Raw genomic sequence first — 19,112 nt, forward strand, 5'->3', positions numbered from 1 at the left:
TCATGTACAAACTCACCTAGAGATGTAACATTTGACAATGAGTTGACCTAGAACAGCTAAATAGTCACAAAATACTCTTCCATTTACTAACTTGCTAAGAACTGCATTCATGGGGTTAATTTTTAGGTGATAAGACTTTTGGAGTGTGCTTTGACATTTGGTTATTACTTAAATATATCACAATGTGCTAAACTGTTTTCAATACATGCAATGATAGCAGAACTTAGATTGAGGCCACCCTGGAAAGAGGGAAAACACAGAAGGCCTTTTAGATCACAAAGTTGGACATTGCAAGTTAAAATATTACCTATTTTCCTCTTGAAACATATATGCCTAGAATTGCAGCCACTAGTACAGCACATATGTAAACTCATGTTTTATTCCACCAGAGTCCATAGTTCAACTGATAAGCATGGTGAAGTACCAGTTCTGTGTATCCTAGAAGGTAGAAGGTTAGATTATAATATAACAAAGTATTCCTCTTTATATTGTGTTGTGCTGAACTTGTAAACCACACAGTGGAAATTACCAGCAAGTTGCTTTTCAGAGAGCTACAGAGGTTTTACTGCCCTCACATCATCTATACATATTGCACAAAAAAGATTAGGGAACAAAATAATTGAAATAAAAATTAAATTTAGTATTGTATGGGAAATCTCCAGTCTATTACTTACTGGAACTATAATTGTTCTAACTAAATACAGTGTGCATCAGTGATCCATTCATATTTTTTTTTTACTACAAGAAATTTTTATTACTCAAGTGAACTGTGAAGCTTGGTACCAATATTTATTTATGAGACTGCTTAAATTCAGATTAAGAAATAATTTGCTGTGTTGAGGAATAATAAGCTAGCTTCTCTTACTCACATTTTCACACAATCTCTCTTACCTAGGACTAGCGTGTATTTATCTTCACAACCTAATGCACCATATTACAACACTGGTACACAGATTGGCATATATATTCTAGAATACATGCTCACTTACACATTTCCAGTTTGATACAAAGAAATGAGAAATTTGCACAATTACTAAGAAAGGAAAAAAAACCCAACATCTCATGCTAACAAATCAGAATTCATCACATTAAAAAAAGAAAAAAAAAAAATCATACACACAAAACCAACTTTATTGGTGGTGCTCAGACATTTAACACTAGGAAGGTTGACTACGCTCTGGAAAAGCAGGGAGGCACTTGTAGAAAACCTAGACAGCTCAATTAAATCTACTGAAATATGATTTTTCAGCAGCATTACAGCTTTTTCTTTTATCATAGGAAGTACAGTTCAGCAAAAAATATTCAATGTGCTTCTAAACAAAGTGAAATATTTTTAAAACAATGCATTTGAAAGAACAGTTACCTGCAGAAACAGATTCTCTCTTTTAATTTTACACTGGGCCCTGATCTTTTAAGCTCATGATTAGAAATTCTTATGTACAAAAGTTAAACAGTCTGATTTTTTTTTTTTTTCTCATATCTAGACTAATGCTTGAGACCTTGGGAAGCTGCCATAAAAAGCTAAAAATATTCTGTAGCCAATAACTACTATAGATATGAAAGATTATTCATACACTCTAGAGCCTGAAACTACAAAATCGTCAGCAAATTTTACAGGATTGAAGGCAAGTAGTCATTAAATCTTCATTTCACTCATACCACTGTAAAATATAAACAATATAGTACAGAACCCTCCAATATGAGACTAGCCATATGGTTTGCTGGCATCTCATTCTTCACTGATGAAATGTAAGAAGGGTAAGGCTGTACTCCTTTAAAAAAAAATTATAAAAATGTGTAACTATATAATTTGGATTATTATAGCTTAGATACATTTGTTTTTCATTAAAATAACCTTTAACTATGCTTTCTAAAATAAGAATTTATAGCAACAGGGACTCTTATAATTATGACATACTCTTCATTTGCCTCATTAAAATATTGGATGAGTAACTCCCCCATATTCTGGGGATGGGAGAAAATAGATCATTTTCTGAGTTGAGAAACACTAAGATTCCTTTAGAATGAAGCTCAGATTTTTTCTCCCCATCAAACTTGTTGGTTTGCCACATACTTGTACATACTATAGCACAATTGCAAGGAAGGAGATCTCTGTACCATAGCATTACCAACAGCAGTGTTCTGTATATAACACAACTGGATGAAGTAAAATTTCTTATGCAAACTACAATGCTAAAAATAGCAACTCATTTTTTTCTAGTAGCCATATCCAACAGACAGAATTTCTTTTTCTTTCACTTTATCACATCCTTAAGATTTCCTGGAGCTTACCTTGCCTAATCTTTAAGAACCATCACATAGGCACCTCTTTCAATTGTTAGCTTTCTTCCGGGACAGCATGACAGTTCTACAAAAGCAGCTCCAAGACCTAGTGAAAATATAAAAGAAAGCAGGAAGGAAAAAAGATAATTCTATATAATTGGAATTTCTATTCCATCTGTGCAGCAGACAGCATAGGCTCTGCTGAATCAGGTGGATGACGCAGAGGATGCCAAGGTAAGCACTGAGGATTTAAGTTGTACGAGCCATGTATGAAAGCTTTTCTATCTGAAGTTGCTTGAAATAAGGCAAGCTAGGAAATAGATACAACATATGAAAACTGCACCAGAATAGCGTTGTTTTGGTTTGGTTTTAATTTTTATTTTTCCCTCATTCAGTTCCCATCTGGTCTCTGAGTCTGTATATGTGTAAGAGGGATAAAGGACAGGGATTTAATTTCTCTCTAAGTGTCTGCTTCTAACCCAACTCTATTTAAATTGTACATTCAAAGGCTTGCCTCTTTGGATTCATGATTCTCCATACTGCTATTTAAATTATAAATCACCTATTCAGCAGAGCACAGAATACGCCCCATGGCAACACTTTGAAGTTCCATACTTCACCAGCATGGCCTGAAAAGCAAAAGAAGCTGTCCTGATCCCCTCCTAGTTACTTGGGTCAGGAAAAAAAAACACCAACAAAAACTTATGCTTTTGGCATGCCACCTCTTGGCTCTGTCGTTTGTAACCATCTTCTTTCAGGCCTGGAAAATGACACATATATGAAAACCTTGCAAATCAGTTCTCACAATGGACATAATTGTCCTATTTTATGTGACCACTGATCAAGTCATGGAATTTCCTCCATACAAAACAACCACTGCAGGTCCAGTATTTTCATTAACTTCTTTTACCAATAACTGTATAGTTCATAACTCTGCCAGATGCAACATTTCAGACAGAAGGTATTTTTGAAAGGTAACAACTCTGCTTTGATTTCATGGGAACGATGAAGTCTTAAGAGGCCACTGAAGATGAAGAGAGCAAATCACATCAGGCAGCTTTTATGCTCTCTATTTCTTCACAAATTACAGTCCAGGCTAGGGTTTTTGAGGATGACTCATGCAAGGCTTTCTCTCACATAAAAGAAAATCTTAACCCTAACTAATTTTTTGAATAATATCTATAATTTTGCTGCACTTACACTCTAAAAAATGTGTGACAAAATGACCTGCCACTTGAAAAGAAGGCCATGGGAGGTCACGGTGAAGAGAAAACTAATAGTCTGCTTACATTCCAGTCATCTTTTAAAAAGTCCATCAGATACAAAGTACACGGGCTTTTCCACTTTAAAAAAATCTGTCTACCTTTAGAAATCGCTGAATTCCGAGACAGACATAAGACAGTAAATCAGGCCAGAAGCCTTTTAGAAAAACTTCTTTTCAGACTAAGTGAAAGCTGAAGGACTGCACAAATTGCATTTTACCTGAGCTACTGAATGATAGTCAAGAGAAGAGGTTCGTTTTCTATGTGGTAATATCTTGATTACCAAGGACAGAGAACACCATGTTCCCTGGGCTCAGATGAAATGTGCCTGACTATCTAAGGTCATTACATCTGGCAACTCCAGCAGATGCAGAATGGGAAGTTGTCTGTTACACATTCTGAGGTCTGATTTGCTGTGCCTCAGGAGGTCTAGGGGCCACTGGCCTTTCTGGATTATGTGGGGAAGCTTTCAGGATGAAGAGAGGAAACATCAAAAGAAAGTCCTCAGTGCACGCAATGGTATTTGGCAGATGTCAGATAAACCCTACTTTTTTCAAATAAAATTAAAAACCAGACACCCACAATGATGCAAATGTGATCCACAGACTGGAGACCCAAACGCACCATATACTCCCTCTGGCTCAAGAGGGTCTGAGAGCCTGTGGCAGTCTCCAATTGGCAATAGTGCGAAGTTTGACATTAACATGAACAGGCCAAAACTTACAGTCATGGTTAATGAAAACAATATCTTGAAGACCTTTAAACTTCCTATTGCTACTGATACTTAGTTACCGAGTGTTTTCTAAACATAAACTTCTGTTAAGCTAATCAGTATGCAAAATACAAAAAGTCGCTCTTATTTCTTCCTTAGGACTACACCCTGACCATGTACTTCCAGCAGTCCTGGAGGGATAAAAGACTCTCTTACTCTGGAATACCTTTGAACCTAACTCTGGACAACAGAGTGGCTGACCAGCTCTGGGTGCCGGACACGTATTTCCAAAACGACAAGAAGTCATTTGTCCATGGGGTGACAGTGAAAAACCAAATGATTCGACTCCATCCAGATGGGACAGTCCTTTATGGCCTACGGTACGTTGGGATTTTCAATCAGCTATGTGGCTGTCCTGGCAGAATGCAAGTCGTTATTGATAAGTGCAGGTAGTACCCATGCTGCTCTCCTCTCCTTTTTCCTGGTTTCTGAGTACAGCTTAATGAGTCAGCACATACTCTATCCAGACTGCCACAACACACTCAAGAATTTCCCTCAGGGCATCAAAACTACCTTTGGTAACTAGCAAAGCCCAATGCTTTCAGTTCTTTTGAGCATGTTAACAATACTGATGAGTTCTTTGTTATGGTTCTCACCTAGTAATTGATCACAGCCTAGAGAAACATTCCTTCCTTCTGAATTTCTCCAGCAGTTCTTTAGAACAATATAAAATGTAAAACTGGGAGTCATCTGAAGAAATGTGACCAGCATTTGGTAGGGAGTAAAAAGAATGCATTTGTAAGTTTACATGAATTATTTAAAGATTATCTATATGCCTGGGTACAGGTTCTTTAATCTGCCTTGGTTTATCACTGCCTCTTCATGCCACAACTGCTTCTTCATACAGTGCAACCTATATTCACCCCTGTGGATAAAAAGATATTCAAAAATCTGAACAGGCACAATCTAATGATAAGGCCCAGGAGTGTAAACTTAAAACTAAACCAAGTTATTTGTTATGTTGAGATTGCGGCCGAGCCTGAGCAGGCTTTGCATTATTTTTAAAAAGTTAAGGTAGTTTTGCTTAGGGAAAAAAAAAAAAAAAGAAATAAAAACCCAACTGCCTGAAACAAACTTTGATCACTGTCAACAATGAAAATAATGTCCAGAGAACATAAACCTGAATGCATACTTCAGTTAAACAGAAGAAAGAAAAAGTAATAAAGCAGAAAACCTAACTGAAATACTTCAAAATCATACCTAAGATAGGCTTGGAAAAAAAACCAAACTGCTGCAGCAATTCAAAATGAAAATAAAATTTGGAGAAAGATAACTCAGAGCTTGCTGAAAATAGAACTTTGAAACGACCTCTTGGCCTATAAAAATATAACCTTTATAACACAACACTGCCCATGCACTCAAAGCCTTCCAACCCATAAATTCAAGCTTGACAAGAAACAAAAATAATATAAAAATTATTATTTTGGTTCATCATGCTTTCCTTTGGACTTGCTAGATTCGCTGGTAGTGCATCAATTGCTACCAGTGATCACACAGGCATTTTGATACAGCCAGATATGTATTGGTGCAGAAAAACTGGTACTTCAGTTGTGAAAAATAAAACAAAGAACTCATGAGGAAATAGCTGATAGACTACAGGCCGTCATTATCATCTGCTAGAAAGAGCATTTGAAAAATACATCTTTCCCATTGCCTTCAGACCTCCTATAGTTTCTTCCAATCAAACTGACTCCTGAAAATCAGCTTAGCAGAGCAGTTATCATGAGAGGATTTTGGGGCATGAAAAGTTTTAGAACTTAAAAAAATATATATATATATATATTTTTTTTTATTATTTTTTCTTGATGCCAGGAACCAAATTTATTTACATTCCAGGATTAGTGTAGTGGCAACAACATGCATTAGAGCCAAGCAGTCCCACACAAGCAGTTGTAAACAATATAAACTACACCTAGAAATGTACATCACACAAGTGCTTCCATGCACATGCCATGCATCTGTTATTAATAACGGTCTTCTGGGAAAATAGCAGAAGAAGCTGGGATACACCCGGTGAATCTGCTGCAGGTCCTCTCACGTGCTTCATCAACAAAGCACCAGCCTGGCTGGAACCTGTGACCTTGCCCAAGCATAATGCCTTTGCTCTTCCTCTCAGAGGTGGTCAGGCAAACCTCCAATGCAACAGCAAAGATGGTCACCTTCACATAATGAGGTTGCTAGTTTATATGATTAAATAACCATTCAACATTTGAATTGGATAAGCAGCAGCCATACAACTGCAACAGCTGCAGCTCTTCAACTTAATACCCCATCCAATACCTCACTGCTTTCAGGAGGAAAACCAAACAAAACCAAAACCCAAACAAACAAAAAAAAAAAAAAAACCACACTAAAATAAAGTGCAATCTATATTCCACACACTTGCAGTCTAGCACTGCAGTGGCGAAGCTAACCAACAAGCAGAAGAAAGAATGAATTTAAGGGACACCAAAGCAGGTTTCATACAGCAGACCACAATTATTAAGTCTGCGTCTATCAGTGGTCACTTTTCCTCACAATAAATGTGTTTCTGTCACCTTACAGATTACCTTTAGATCATACAAACAGCAATTTCTTCATATACCAGGTAACACATACAGCTCATAAGAAATAAAACATGAGAAAACACTGCAGAAAATGTTCTCAGGTAAAATTCCGCATTGCCTGTTAGAAATTTGAGAACAGCTCCAATCTTAGTCTAAAAAGCGGAGAAGAAACTTTGCAACAGATCAGTTTGTGTTTAGCCTCTATGCAGCAGAAAGCATGAAAACAGCATCACCAAACATCTCTTTTTTGCTTTTAGTACTGAAGACAGAGCATTGACCTGGCACTACTTGAACAAGACAGACGCCACCAGTTATGCTGCAGAACAGTATGCGAGTTCCTATCAAAATAGGCAGGGCCTTAAACCATTTCTCAGGGATGATTTAAATGCTTGCTTTCCCCAATGCCTCTAATTCCCCACACATTTTTCTGTCTTCATTCCAGACTTAATGCTTCCTTTCAGGCTCAGATATGAAATTTTACTGGCATCTTTAAACACAAATTGAAACAATCACAGCAGTTCTAAACAACCTACTTTGCTTGTATCCATGTACTCGGCAGTTTGGTATTAATGCAATGTTCAGGCTCAGAACTGAGGAAAAATAAACCGAGGTTAATCTTCTGGCTTTACAGATGAATAAACAAGGGAAACTTGCACTGAATATGGTGGACTGGTTTTAGATCATTTAACAAAGCATTATCGCACTTCAGAGTGTCTCCGTCCTAATATTTCTGTGATGAAATAACCAGTCACTTTAGCTATTTTTTCCAGTAACTTTCAACTGCTGTATCCACACAGTTTAAAGAATGATGTGCACATAAACTTGTGCAGACACAGAATACTCCTAAACCTTCTGCCTTCTAAAATAGTGTATTGCTGTCGTGTCATATTGAAAATGCTACTTCTCTTAATTATTCATGGTCGTGAATAACGCATAGCATTACCAAGTAACTCTTTCATCCTATTGCCCAAGCAACTAAACACACAAACATGGTTAACTCCACATTAATATTTCCATTGAACTCCATTTCAAATATGCCAGGAAAGTTGAGTGTCACTGTTAAGTATTACGGACTTCTTGTGGTTTAACCCCAGCCAGCAACTGAGTCCTACTCAGCCACTCACTTACACATCCACCCAGTGAGATAGGGCAGAGAACTGATAGGGTAAGAGTGAGAAAACTCCTGGTGTGAGATAAAGACAGTTTAATAGAGAAAGCAAAAGCTGTGCATGCAAGCAAAGCAAAACAAGGAATTCATTCACCACTCCCCATCAGCCATTTCCAGAAGGGCAATGCTCCATCACATGTAGCAGTTAGGAAGGCAAATGCCGTCTCCAAATGTCCTCTTCTCCGTTCTTCTTGCCCCCAGTCTTATATGCTGAGCATGATGCTCTATGGTATGGAATATTCCTGTGGTCAGTTGGAGTCAGCTGTGCTGGCTGTGCTCCCTTCCAGCTTCTTGTGCACCTCCTACCTCACTGGCACAGCATAAGAAACAAAAAGTTCCTTGACTTAGAGTAAGCACTACTTAGCAACAAATAAAACATCAGTGTGTTACCAACATTATTCTCAGAATAAAGCTGAAACACAGCACTGTACCGGCTAGTAGGGAAGAAAACTAACTATCCCAGCCAAAACCAGAGCAGCTATTATTATTTTCTGTGGCATAGCCACCTGCTTCCTAACAGAAAAAAAATCCCTTCAAGTCAATATGCAAACCTGCAGCACTGTAAGGCTGGTGTCTGAGACAGCTCTAGCTTGGTCCCAGTATAGCTGGCAGAACACTGTATTCTTTGCTAATCTTCCTCCCATTTTTAATAAGTCATCAGATCCCATTAGCTTATAACCTCTTTGGCACTAGCAGCGTGTCTAATGCCTCATTACTTTCATTGCTTTTTCAGGTAAGATTCTCTAGAAATATCTCCCAAAGATCTAGATTCTCAAACCAACACATGTTGCTCTTTCTTTTCCTTGTCTTTTGTCCCTCTTTCCCAGGTAAGATGCTAGACATGTAATTTGTCTTTAAGATATTTAAGGAAAATTTAATAATTTATTGTACTGAATTACATATTAAAATTCTTATGTCATGATGTCGAGAATGAAAGTTCTGACTTAAATCATCCTTTCCTAGTATTTTTCTGCTGTGTCTTAATTCTTTTGAGCATTTCTTTAGCAGAGCAATGACAACTTGTTGCTTCTTAAGTGTCTGTTCTGTTTATTTTGAGGCAATGTCATAATAATATCAGCAGAAAGTCATCTGGTGTTGGTAAAAGAAGCAGATCCTTCAAAAGGATTAGTTGTTAAGAAGTGCAACAGGCCTTCAGTGATACCTTTACATAGATTTCCCTCCCTTCCAATGTTCACACACAAACCCATCTTTCATCAGAGCAGGTGTTCCTTTATTTAAAAGCAGGGAGTAATATCATGACAAGGAGTGAAAATCTGGTTTGAAGCATGGAAAATTTGGTTTTAGCAAGACCACACATTTTTAGACCCCTGCAGCAGAGGATGCTACTTTACTGGGCAGTGCAATGGGAGAGGGGGCAAGAATGATCTTTGCCTTCAACATAAGGACTTATTTCACCACGTACATAAAGAAGGTATTCTGTGGCACACCTTGTCAGACAACATTGTCAGACACATCCGTCTACTTCAAAGCAATTAAAAAACATGAATTGAGCCATGTGACATTTGATTTACTAGGTACTTATTCATATGATATCCACGGGAGCCATTCTAGCATACCCTTAAAGTGGAATACAAGAAAAATTATATTTAAATGCAGAATGCTTTGGTTTAAAATATAATCTTAAAAGTAAATTTGAGTGTAAACTTCCCTTTTTGACTCTCTTTCAGTGATATATCTGAGTGTTAATAAAGGAATTTGATAACTACCAGTTTATATCTTTTAGTGCAATGAAAATTTACTGCTTTATGGATTGGTTTTGTATTGCCATGATTTGGGGCTATGAAGTTTTGGGTTTCCTCCAAACACCTTAATGGATTTTATTAAAGAGTTGAAGTATTTTGAGGTCATCCTATCATGGCAACAAGCAGCCTACTTACACTGGTACTTAAAAGATTGTCCTCACCTGTGTTACTAAACAGATCCAGCCAAAAAACTGAAACAACAGAGACTGCAGTCATTCTAAGTGATAAAACCCCATCTCATCTAACTGAAATATAAAGCTACATTTTATTTCACTCTGCAGACAAATACAGAACAACTTACAAAGCATTCTTTTATCAAGCATAGTTTAGTTTTGGAAATGATACAAAAAGCTATTTCTTCCATGTTAACAATGCCAAAAGATGTAGCAGCAGGCATCTTAAAAAAAAGAAGTAGTAGTGTCATGCTGGAGTAAAACATCCAAGGAGTGGCAAGATACTGGATCGCAACTGACACATAAGACACTACTTTTCCTACTTGGTATTTTCATATATGGTTATATATGAACCACATTGCTGTATCAAGGCTACAAGAACCAATTTGGGACTTCCTTTAAGTTTTTGAAACCCGAAGATACACAAGAAAGCAAGTCAATCAAATATTTGTCATTTCCTCTATGTCCCAAAAGATTTGTCTCTTTAAGGGTCAGTTTTCAGGATTCACTGCAAATGAATACATTCCTCATTGTACAGCTAATAAGAGGTACAGATGGGGGCAGCATTTCACGTGTGGATTGTGGATGCCAGTTCAGCCTGCCACAGGTCACACTGAGCCTGCTGCAAACTTTTTCCCAATAGACTATGTTCAAACAAGCAATCACACCTGACGGGCAGCCAGCATGGTCTCTTGTCACAGGAGATGCACTGCTAGGACTACTTCTTTAATCAGAAGGGAAAAAAACAAAAGATGAAGAGGACACAGCAAATTGATCCTGAGGCTGATGGATTTTCCTTTTAGTTCTTCCTGCTGCTTGCAGGTTGTTTGAATTGTCTGTGGCCCTCTGTCAATCCCACTGTCATCTCCTTTTCCTACTTTGTAGCCCAGTCCTTGGCCATAGCACGGCTGGTGCAAGGAGATCATAGAATCATTTAGTTTGGAAAAGACCTTTAAGATAATCGAGTCCAACCATTAACCCTGCACTGCCAGTCCACCACTAAACCATGACCCTCAGCACCACATCTACACATCTTTTTCAATACCTCCAGGGACTGAAAACTCAGCCACATCTCCAGGCATCTGTTCCAGTGCCTGACAACCTTTTCAGTGAAGAATGGGGTTGTTGTGACCTAAGTGTAGGACCCCGCACTGAGCCTTGTTGTACCTCATACAATTGGCCTTAGCTCATCAGTCCAGCCTGTCCAGATCCCTCTGTAAAGCCTTCCTGCCCTTCAGCAGATCAAAACTCCTGCCCAGTTTGGCGTCATCTGCAAACTGACTGAGGGTGCACTTGGTCTTCTGGTCCAGGTCATTAATAAAGATATTAAACAGAACTAGTCCCAGTACTGAGCCCTGGGCAGCACCACCTGTGACCAGCTGGATGTAACTCCATTCATCACCACCCTTTAGGTTCTGCCATCCAGCCAATTTTTACCTAGTGAAGAGCACACCATGAGCAGCCAGTTTGTCCTGGAGAATGCTAAGAGAAACAGTGTCAAAGGCTTTACTAAAGTCTAGGTAGACAACATCCATGGCCTTTCCCTCATGCACTAAGCAGGTCACCTTGTCATAGAAGGAGATCAGGTTAGTCAAGTGGGGCTTGCCTCTAAAAAAACCCATGCTGACTGAGCCTGGTCACCAGGTTATCCTGCATGTGCCGTGTGACGACACTCAAGATGATCTGCACCATAAGCTTCCCCAGCACCAAAGTCAGACTGACAGACCTGTAGTTCCCCAGACCCTCCTTTAAGCCCTTCCTAGATGAGTGAGCAATGACCAGTACCTTAATTCATGTGGAGAAGGCAGTTGGTAACAATAGTCTATGCATGGAAGGTGCTATGTGTGGCCAAAATACAGCTGCATTTATTAACCAGGCTTCAGTAGCTGTAGAGAAAGGGCTATTTCTTACCTTTAGCAATTGCCAGAGGGGAAAAAAGAACCAAAGTTCACTTAAGCTCTCTCATGCTTGACCAAGGATGCCTCCAGCTTGCATGTTTATGAAGTCAAAACAGAGAACATCTGTGTTTACCTGACTGCTGCAGCACCCTTAATATCTGGTGTTGCCATAAGCAAAAATGCATTTCCAGGATTTTTCTTAATATGTGCCAAAAAAAATAATTTGACACGGTCCATCTCATGTCATTTTCCACACACTGCAGTTAATTTGACAGAGATTGCAGTCTGGTTTGTATAATACATCCTGAGAAAATCAAGAAATATATAATGTCAATACAGTTACATTCTGCAATTTATTGCATGAGGCACAGTAGCACTCAAGCAGGTACTGGCATAGCGAGATACAGCTTATTTGTCACACAGAAGGTGAGGGATGGGCTTGTCTAAATAATACTGAAAGCCCAAGGAGACAATACAGGTGTAGTCTGTCTCATAACTCTATGCAAGAACAGTGAAGGAGCGCCAGGGAGTGAGACACTCTCAACATCACTCATTTTTATTGAATGAGTGAGAAAATTAACTGAAGAACAGATATATGCTCTATCTGAGGGGGGGGAAAGTGTGAAACAGAAGAAAACCCTGCAGAAATTCAATTTGCTTACTTTGTTTTACAGATGTAAAGAAAGGTGTATTTATGTTCAGGCACCAAACAAAAATAGCAAAAATAAAGAAAATTTAACCCAGCCACTCCTTAGCTCACAAAAACAACACGGCAGTCCTCTAGTGCAAACAGGAAGTGCTCTCTGATTTATTGCTTTTAATGGTTGTTTCCTTCCCAGGCCGGGTGTCCCCTGCAGCTGTCTCACTTGCTAACAGCAGGCAGCACAGCAGAAGCAGCACAAAGCTTTACTGCCCCACTGAGCCTACTGCATTTCAGAAACATTTCTTCAGGTCCAGCCAGACTTTTCTACAGCATAGATGTTGAAGCCCATGTTTACACTCTGTCAGCTCCTCCCCAGCTGTAAACATTTCTCCCCAAACGTGCCTCCGCCAGCTCCTCCCAGTCCTCTTCATGCCCAGCCTGTACATCTAATGTACTAAGATTGGAAAGGACAGAGTGCTACAGGATGTTAAGGATGATAAATCAGTGGGAGACCAGCACTTTTAGTCCATTTGCTGCATGAAGCTCAATTCATCATTGTTTTACTTCTCTAGTATTTAAGTTGGGCACTAATGGGAAACTATGTACCAAGTTGCTCTGTACCCATCCCTGGAGGCTGCTGTGTACTTCACTGCTTAGTGCCACAGGTGGAAATCAGAGACGACCTCAGCTCAGGCACCTCCTCATTCTGGAATGGATGGATTTGTAACCCTTTTGCTATGTCCATGTAATGCTGTATATACAGTGAAATGCAAGCTCACTACTACTTTACTCACACATCTGTTACACACAATGTAACGTACCAACCAACACAGGGTTTTATAATTTCTTTAACATCATTTGATGAAGAATACACAGACAAAGATGATTGTAGTAATTTATAACTGAAAGCACACAGACAAAACTGACAAAATTTAAGTGAGTAAAGCTCTTAAACATAAAAAGGTAAACCAGAAAGCCTGCATCTGCTTATAGGCTTCTATGTGCAAACAAAAAATAACTGATTCTGAAATACTGAGGTTTTATTCAGTGTCAAGCATGAAATGGAGCAGGCTTGATAAAACAAAGTGGTAAATTGGTAGTTAATAAATAGCACAAATGGAAAAAGAAGAAAGCTATAAAACCAAAACCAAAGAAAGGTAGGGTCCTCTCTGGCTCCCAGGGCAGGGTAAGACGTCCTAGGTGTAACTCAGAGACAGGCTTGCTGTCTTCCTTTAGTATGAATGACCTCAAACAGCCGGGGGAAGGCACCAGCTGCCCATCCCAAAAAGAGATGCTCTCTTCATCACTGACAGCATGCAAACAGAAATCCCTCCAGTGGCATGCACTGCAAATCTCCCCTACCTCTTACCCCCAGAAAACAGCAGACGTGGCAGAAACACCCAGCTCTGCGGGAAGCAACTTTTCATAAACTCCTACTGAATTGTCATATAATTCCGTGTATTTGATTCGGAACTTCTGCCTCCAATTGCAGCCAACTTATTTTTTATTCCATTATCACACAGTATTTTTGTTATATTTAAAATAATCTACAGAAGGTGGGGAAAGACTTCAGGTTGAATGAGTCCTATAGAGAAGGCTTAAAAATACCCCAACAAACACACAAGTACTTAACATGGACTCAGCTTTAAATATGCAAGCAGTGGCTCTTTAATCAGTAGTTAAGTACATAAGCAGTCTGGTAGAATCAGAAGAACTGGCTTCATGGGCTTGAATTTAAATACAAGCTTTAGATGCTGCAACTGGTTATGACTATCAAACACAGCACTTTGAAGAACTGAATTATAAGCACTTTGTAGAGCAAAGCCTACTAGGCTTTATTCAAACACCACTTAATCAAGCAGATTCTAGATCAAACTTAGATTACTGAAATTACGTCATCCATTTAAATATCTTATTGTTAAAATACTACATAACCACATGAATACTATCCAAAGAAAATACAAAAAATTAGGCAACATTTAACAAACATTTAATTTTAAAGTGGAAGGACATTGCAAAGTATGGGTTACATGTTTTCCATGCAGCACATCATCTCTTACTGTTTTGGTTTAAATTGGTTTTGGATGAGTTTCTTCTCTATTATACAGACTATGTTCTGCATACAAAATCTGAGCAAGTCCTCCCTTTCATATTAGAAGCAGAAATGTCTTCCAACAGAATTACAACTCTTCAACTGTCAACCTAATCTGTACCAAAAATGTACTTCTAAATATAATTGCCTTTTAAAAATAAGTAAATAGCTAAAAAAAGAAAAGAAAAATTAAAGAACTCCATTCACACCAAAGCTCATCTTTAGTGCAGTTAAACAATTCTGTTACTTTTAGTTGTGTCAAACACACTGGGAGACAGAAATTAAGTAAAAATAAATATAATAGCGGAGATTAATACTAAAGTACATTTGATCAAGAAGAATCTCAAATAAATTTACATACAATCTAAGAATCACTTTAATCAATAACAGTGTGGGCAATTTTTTGCAAGTATGTCTTTCTTTACTTGCCTTTGCAGGGTCAGTATCAGATGAGAAAGGAGCTTTTCTATGTTTACCATCTCAGCTTTCTCCTCTCACAAGCCATAAAAGCTCATGCCTGATAGCCTTCTAAGTGCACAGATATCTTGTACTTGAACAGTAACAAAGAAATTCTTCCCACATTACATCCTTGTCTCTAAATTGGAGAGACATCAATTTGATGGGTGCACCACTCAGTGGATAAAGAACTGGCTGGATGGCCGCACACAAAGAGTTGTGGTCAACAGCTCAATGTGCAGCTGAAGAACAGTAATGAGTGGTGTCCCTCAGGGATCAGTGTTGGGACCAGTCTTGTTCAACATCTTTGTCGGTGACATGGACAGTGGGATTGAGTGCGCCCTCAGCAAGTTTGCCGATGACACCAAGCTGTGTGGTTCGGTTGCTACGCTGGAGGGAAGGGATGCCATCCAGAGGGAGCTTGACACGCTTGTGAGGTGGGCAGATGCCAACCTTGTGAAGTTTAACCATGCCAAGTGCAAGGTCCTACACCTGGGTCAGAGCAATACCAGGCACAGCTACAGGTTGGGCAGAGAAGAGATTCAGAGCAGCCCTGCGGAGAAGGACTTGGGAGTGTTGGTCAATGAGAAACTTAACATGAGGCAGCAGTGTGCGCTCGCAGCCAAGAAAACCAACTGTATCCTGAGCTGCATCAAAAGAAGCAGGTCAAAGGAGGTGATCCTGCACCTCTACTCTGCTCTTGTGAGACCTCACTTAGAGTATTGTGTGCAGTTCTGGTGTCCTCAACATAAAAAGGACACAGAACTGTTGGAACAAGTCCAGAGGAGGACCATGAGGATGATCAGGGGAATGGAGCACCTCCCGTATGGAGATAGGCTGAGAAAGTTGGGGCTGTTCAGCCTGGAGAAGAGAAGGCTGCGTGGAGACCTCATAGCAGCCTTCCAGTGTCTAAAGGGGGCCTAAAAGGGTGCTGGGGATGGACTCTTCATCAGGGACTGTAGTGATAGGACAAGGGGTAACGGGTTCAAACTGAAACAGGGGAAGTTTAGATTGGATATAAGGAAGAAATTCTTTACTGAGAGGGTGGTGAGGCACTGGAATGGGTTGCCCAGGGAAGTTGTGAACGCTCCATCCCTGGCAGTGCACAAGGCCAGGCTGGACAAAGCCTTGGGTGGCATGGTTTAGTGTGAGGTGTCCCTGCCCATGGCAGTGGGGTTGGAACTAGATGATCTTAAGGTCCTTTCCGACCCTAACTATTCTGTGATTCTAAAATCCAAAGTTTTCACAAGTGACCTATGTGACTCCTACTCTATCAGTGTGGCCAGTTGCATACTCACAGTTGCAATAGCACATATTTTATCTTCATACTCCAGAAGTTTGTGCTTAAGTTTGCATAACTTCATAATTTTTGCTTTTTCCCTTAAATGCTAGATTTTTAACACATTTCTTGCTGTTTATATTTGGGAAAGAAGCACCAAATGGACATATAAGCTGCACTGCTTCCATTTTGGAAATAAAAAGGCAAAAGCTTTTCTAAAAACCACTGCAATTTAACTTACAGAGCTGGTATGTATTGTTAGCGGTACAGATTATTTAGTACATGTTTTTATATAATGCTATGTACAGGTACATAACAGTACAGATCCATGCTGAATCCTGATAAGCTAGTATATTTTAGTACATTTCATATCAGCATATGTTTGGTACATACCACAGTTTGTGTGTTTTCCAGGTCCTGAAGTTCGTTAAAAAGACATTTAATAAAAAGCAAATCCATTTCTTTCTAATAATAAAAAATTAAAATGGACAGTAATTAAAGTTGTACTTTGCTGCAGATTTCCAATTTGCACGCTATTTATTTTGAGCATGCTAAGAATAATTATTATTGAGGGAGAAAGCGTAAGTTCATAGCTGCTCAAAACCAACCTCAGTCTCATTTAATTTATATTGATGTTGACTTGTGACGTCAGTGAAGTACCTGTTCAACCAAAATCAGAGGGCTTATGGGTGGGGAATAAAACTGTACCTTTTTATACAGTAAAAGCATCAGGCATTTAAATTAAGGTCCTAAAGGAGGCTATATTTTACCAGCCCTGCACCAAATTGATGAATGCACTTAGATCCACAAGGGGGGGAAGAGAGGAGAGTGTCCTAATGTCGGTATTCTCTCTAAGAAACAAGAACTGTTCTAATGAACACTACCCTAAAGCTGCTGAAATCCTGAACAAATGCTGGGACAGCCCATTCAACTAGTGACACACAAAGAGGAAAATTAGTAAAAGGTGCCAGACTGTGGGGGCTGCTGCTTCTGAAACACAACCCCTTTGCTCACTAAGCTCAGTTTATCAGGCCATACCTGCTCTCTGCCACACCACATAAAATGCTGGCTTGCACCGTATCAAGTATTTAAAGGTATCAGCATCAAGAGTAACCCCGCCTTGATTAATTCACTAAGGCAATCAAACACAGTGATTTTTAAGTAATTTTAAGACAGATTAAGAACTGAGGGTTGAGTACATGTTAAGATGCAAATAATCACGCATTTAAAAGAAAATGTTTTCAGGCAATGTCTTTTCTCCTTAACCCTCACTCTTCTACAAATATCTCCCCTTAAAAAGAGGATTAGCCTTTTTTCTCAAATACCATTGGCCTACTTTAGAAGTAGCAATAGTTACTTTAGAAGTAGCAACAGTAGTAGATTCTAACTAATTTAGTACTTCTAAAGTAGCAATCTAGAAAATAGCCAAGCCCTTGAGTATAATAAAATGTAAAATTAATTACTCTATAATATACAATAGTACATTCCTTTATTTGGCATCTTTGCTATATATCAGCATACATGGTCTCATAACTGCTAGGCCAAAATAACCTCATTTTAAGAGGCAAGATGTGTGACAACTATAATGTTTTCATTTAAAAAGCTATTAATAAGGTGAGATTACCAAATATTGCTATAGCATTGGTAATACAATCCCACCTTAAACTGCAGGTCTGACTTCACGTTAGACTAAGAAGTCAACCTGAGCAGACACGAGGAGGTAGGTACTTCAAATACAACTTTTGTAGCTTTGCATGGCACATTCAATTAGATTACAAATACACAAACAAAAAACCCAAACAAACAAACAAACACACAAAAACCGCAAAACAACCATACAAAAAACCCACACACAGGTCCTTCCTAGAGTGAGGTCAGTAAGAGTATGCACTTCTCTTTGAAAAGACAGCTAAAGACAGATCAAAACAGGTACAAATTACTTGAACTTACTTTTTGGAAAACTGCATTTTCCACACATGAAAACTGTCCAGTTTTTCACATTCATGAAAAAATGAATTTTTCAAGCCCATATGCACAACAATAGGCTTGAGCCAACAAGGCACCAGACATCTTCCAAAAAGATACATATACATCCTATTATATTACCATGATTTCTATAGATCAGACAGAAAAGTTTATCATCTGAGAAGGTAAGTTACATACAAAGGGTAAGCTGACATCTCCCATGCACCATGGCACAGGCAGAAGAAATCTGGGGACATTTAGACCCCTTGGCTTTTGTCACGCCTGGGAAATTTAAGTGTCTGATGCATGCTGCTGATGTCTCTTTTAGCAAAGCCACTCTAGTGACCTCTGAGAGCATGGTCACAAGAGACTGCAACTGCAGCATTTTTCATAATCCTTAGATAGATGGATTTGTAAACTACATAAGACAGTGTGATCAAGTGGTTCTACTGGAAACATAAATCTAGTTCCAGTCCTGTTCCTAATATATTTGTGTAAATGAAGAACCCAGAAAGTAAATCTGGGATAGAATTCTTAATATTTTTTATTTTATTAGCTTATGTGGGATGCTTTAAACTTGCTTTCAGGTTTTATGGCAACCATTTTTACAAAGGAAAGGCCATATCTCTTAAGGCTATCTGTTTTCTGGTAAAATGACAGACAGTATTAAAGAGCTTTTAAAAGGCCTCACAGTTTTCCATATAAAATCACTCGCATGTCCACACTGCTGCATTTATTAGTTTTAGTATGTGCTGATCAAGGGACAGAAAGAAACATTGCACAGGTTTATTTTATTGGTAAGGATTTAGTTC

At 38.8% G+C, this 19,112-nt stretch overlaps 1 protein-coding gene across 1 annotated transcript in view; it reads left to right on the forward strand.

The window, feature by feature from the left end:
- GABRB1 (gamma-aminobutyric acid type A receptor subunit beta1) overlaps nucleotides 1-19,112 on the forward strand; it is a gene marked incomplete at its 3' end in the record, with an annotated part of 138,118 nt that overhangs the window by 73,448 nt on the left and 45,558 nt on the right. Inside the window, exon 4 of the mRNA XM_080612842.1 lies at nucleotides 4,417-4,637. Within this exon, the coding sequence (XP_080468968.1) occupies nucleotides 4,417-4,637 (221 nt within the window). The remainder of the gene's footprint in view (nucleotides 1-4,416; nucleotides 4,638-19,112) is intronic.

Source organism: Psittacula echo (genome assembly GCF_963264785.1).
Source record: "Psittacula echo genome assembly, chromosome: 1".
Taxonomy (NCBI): Eukaryota; Metazoa; Chordata; class Aves; order Psittaciformes; family Psittacidae; genus Psittacula; species Psittacula echo.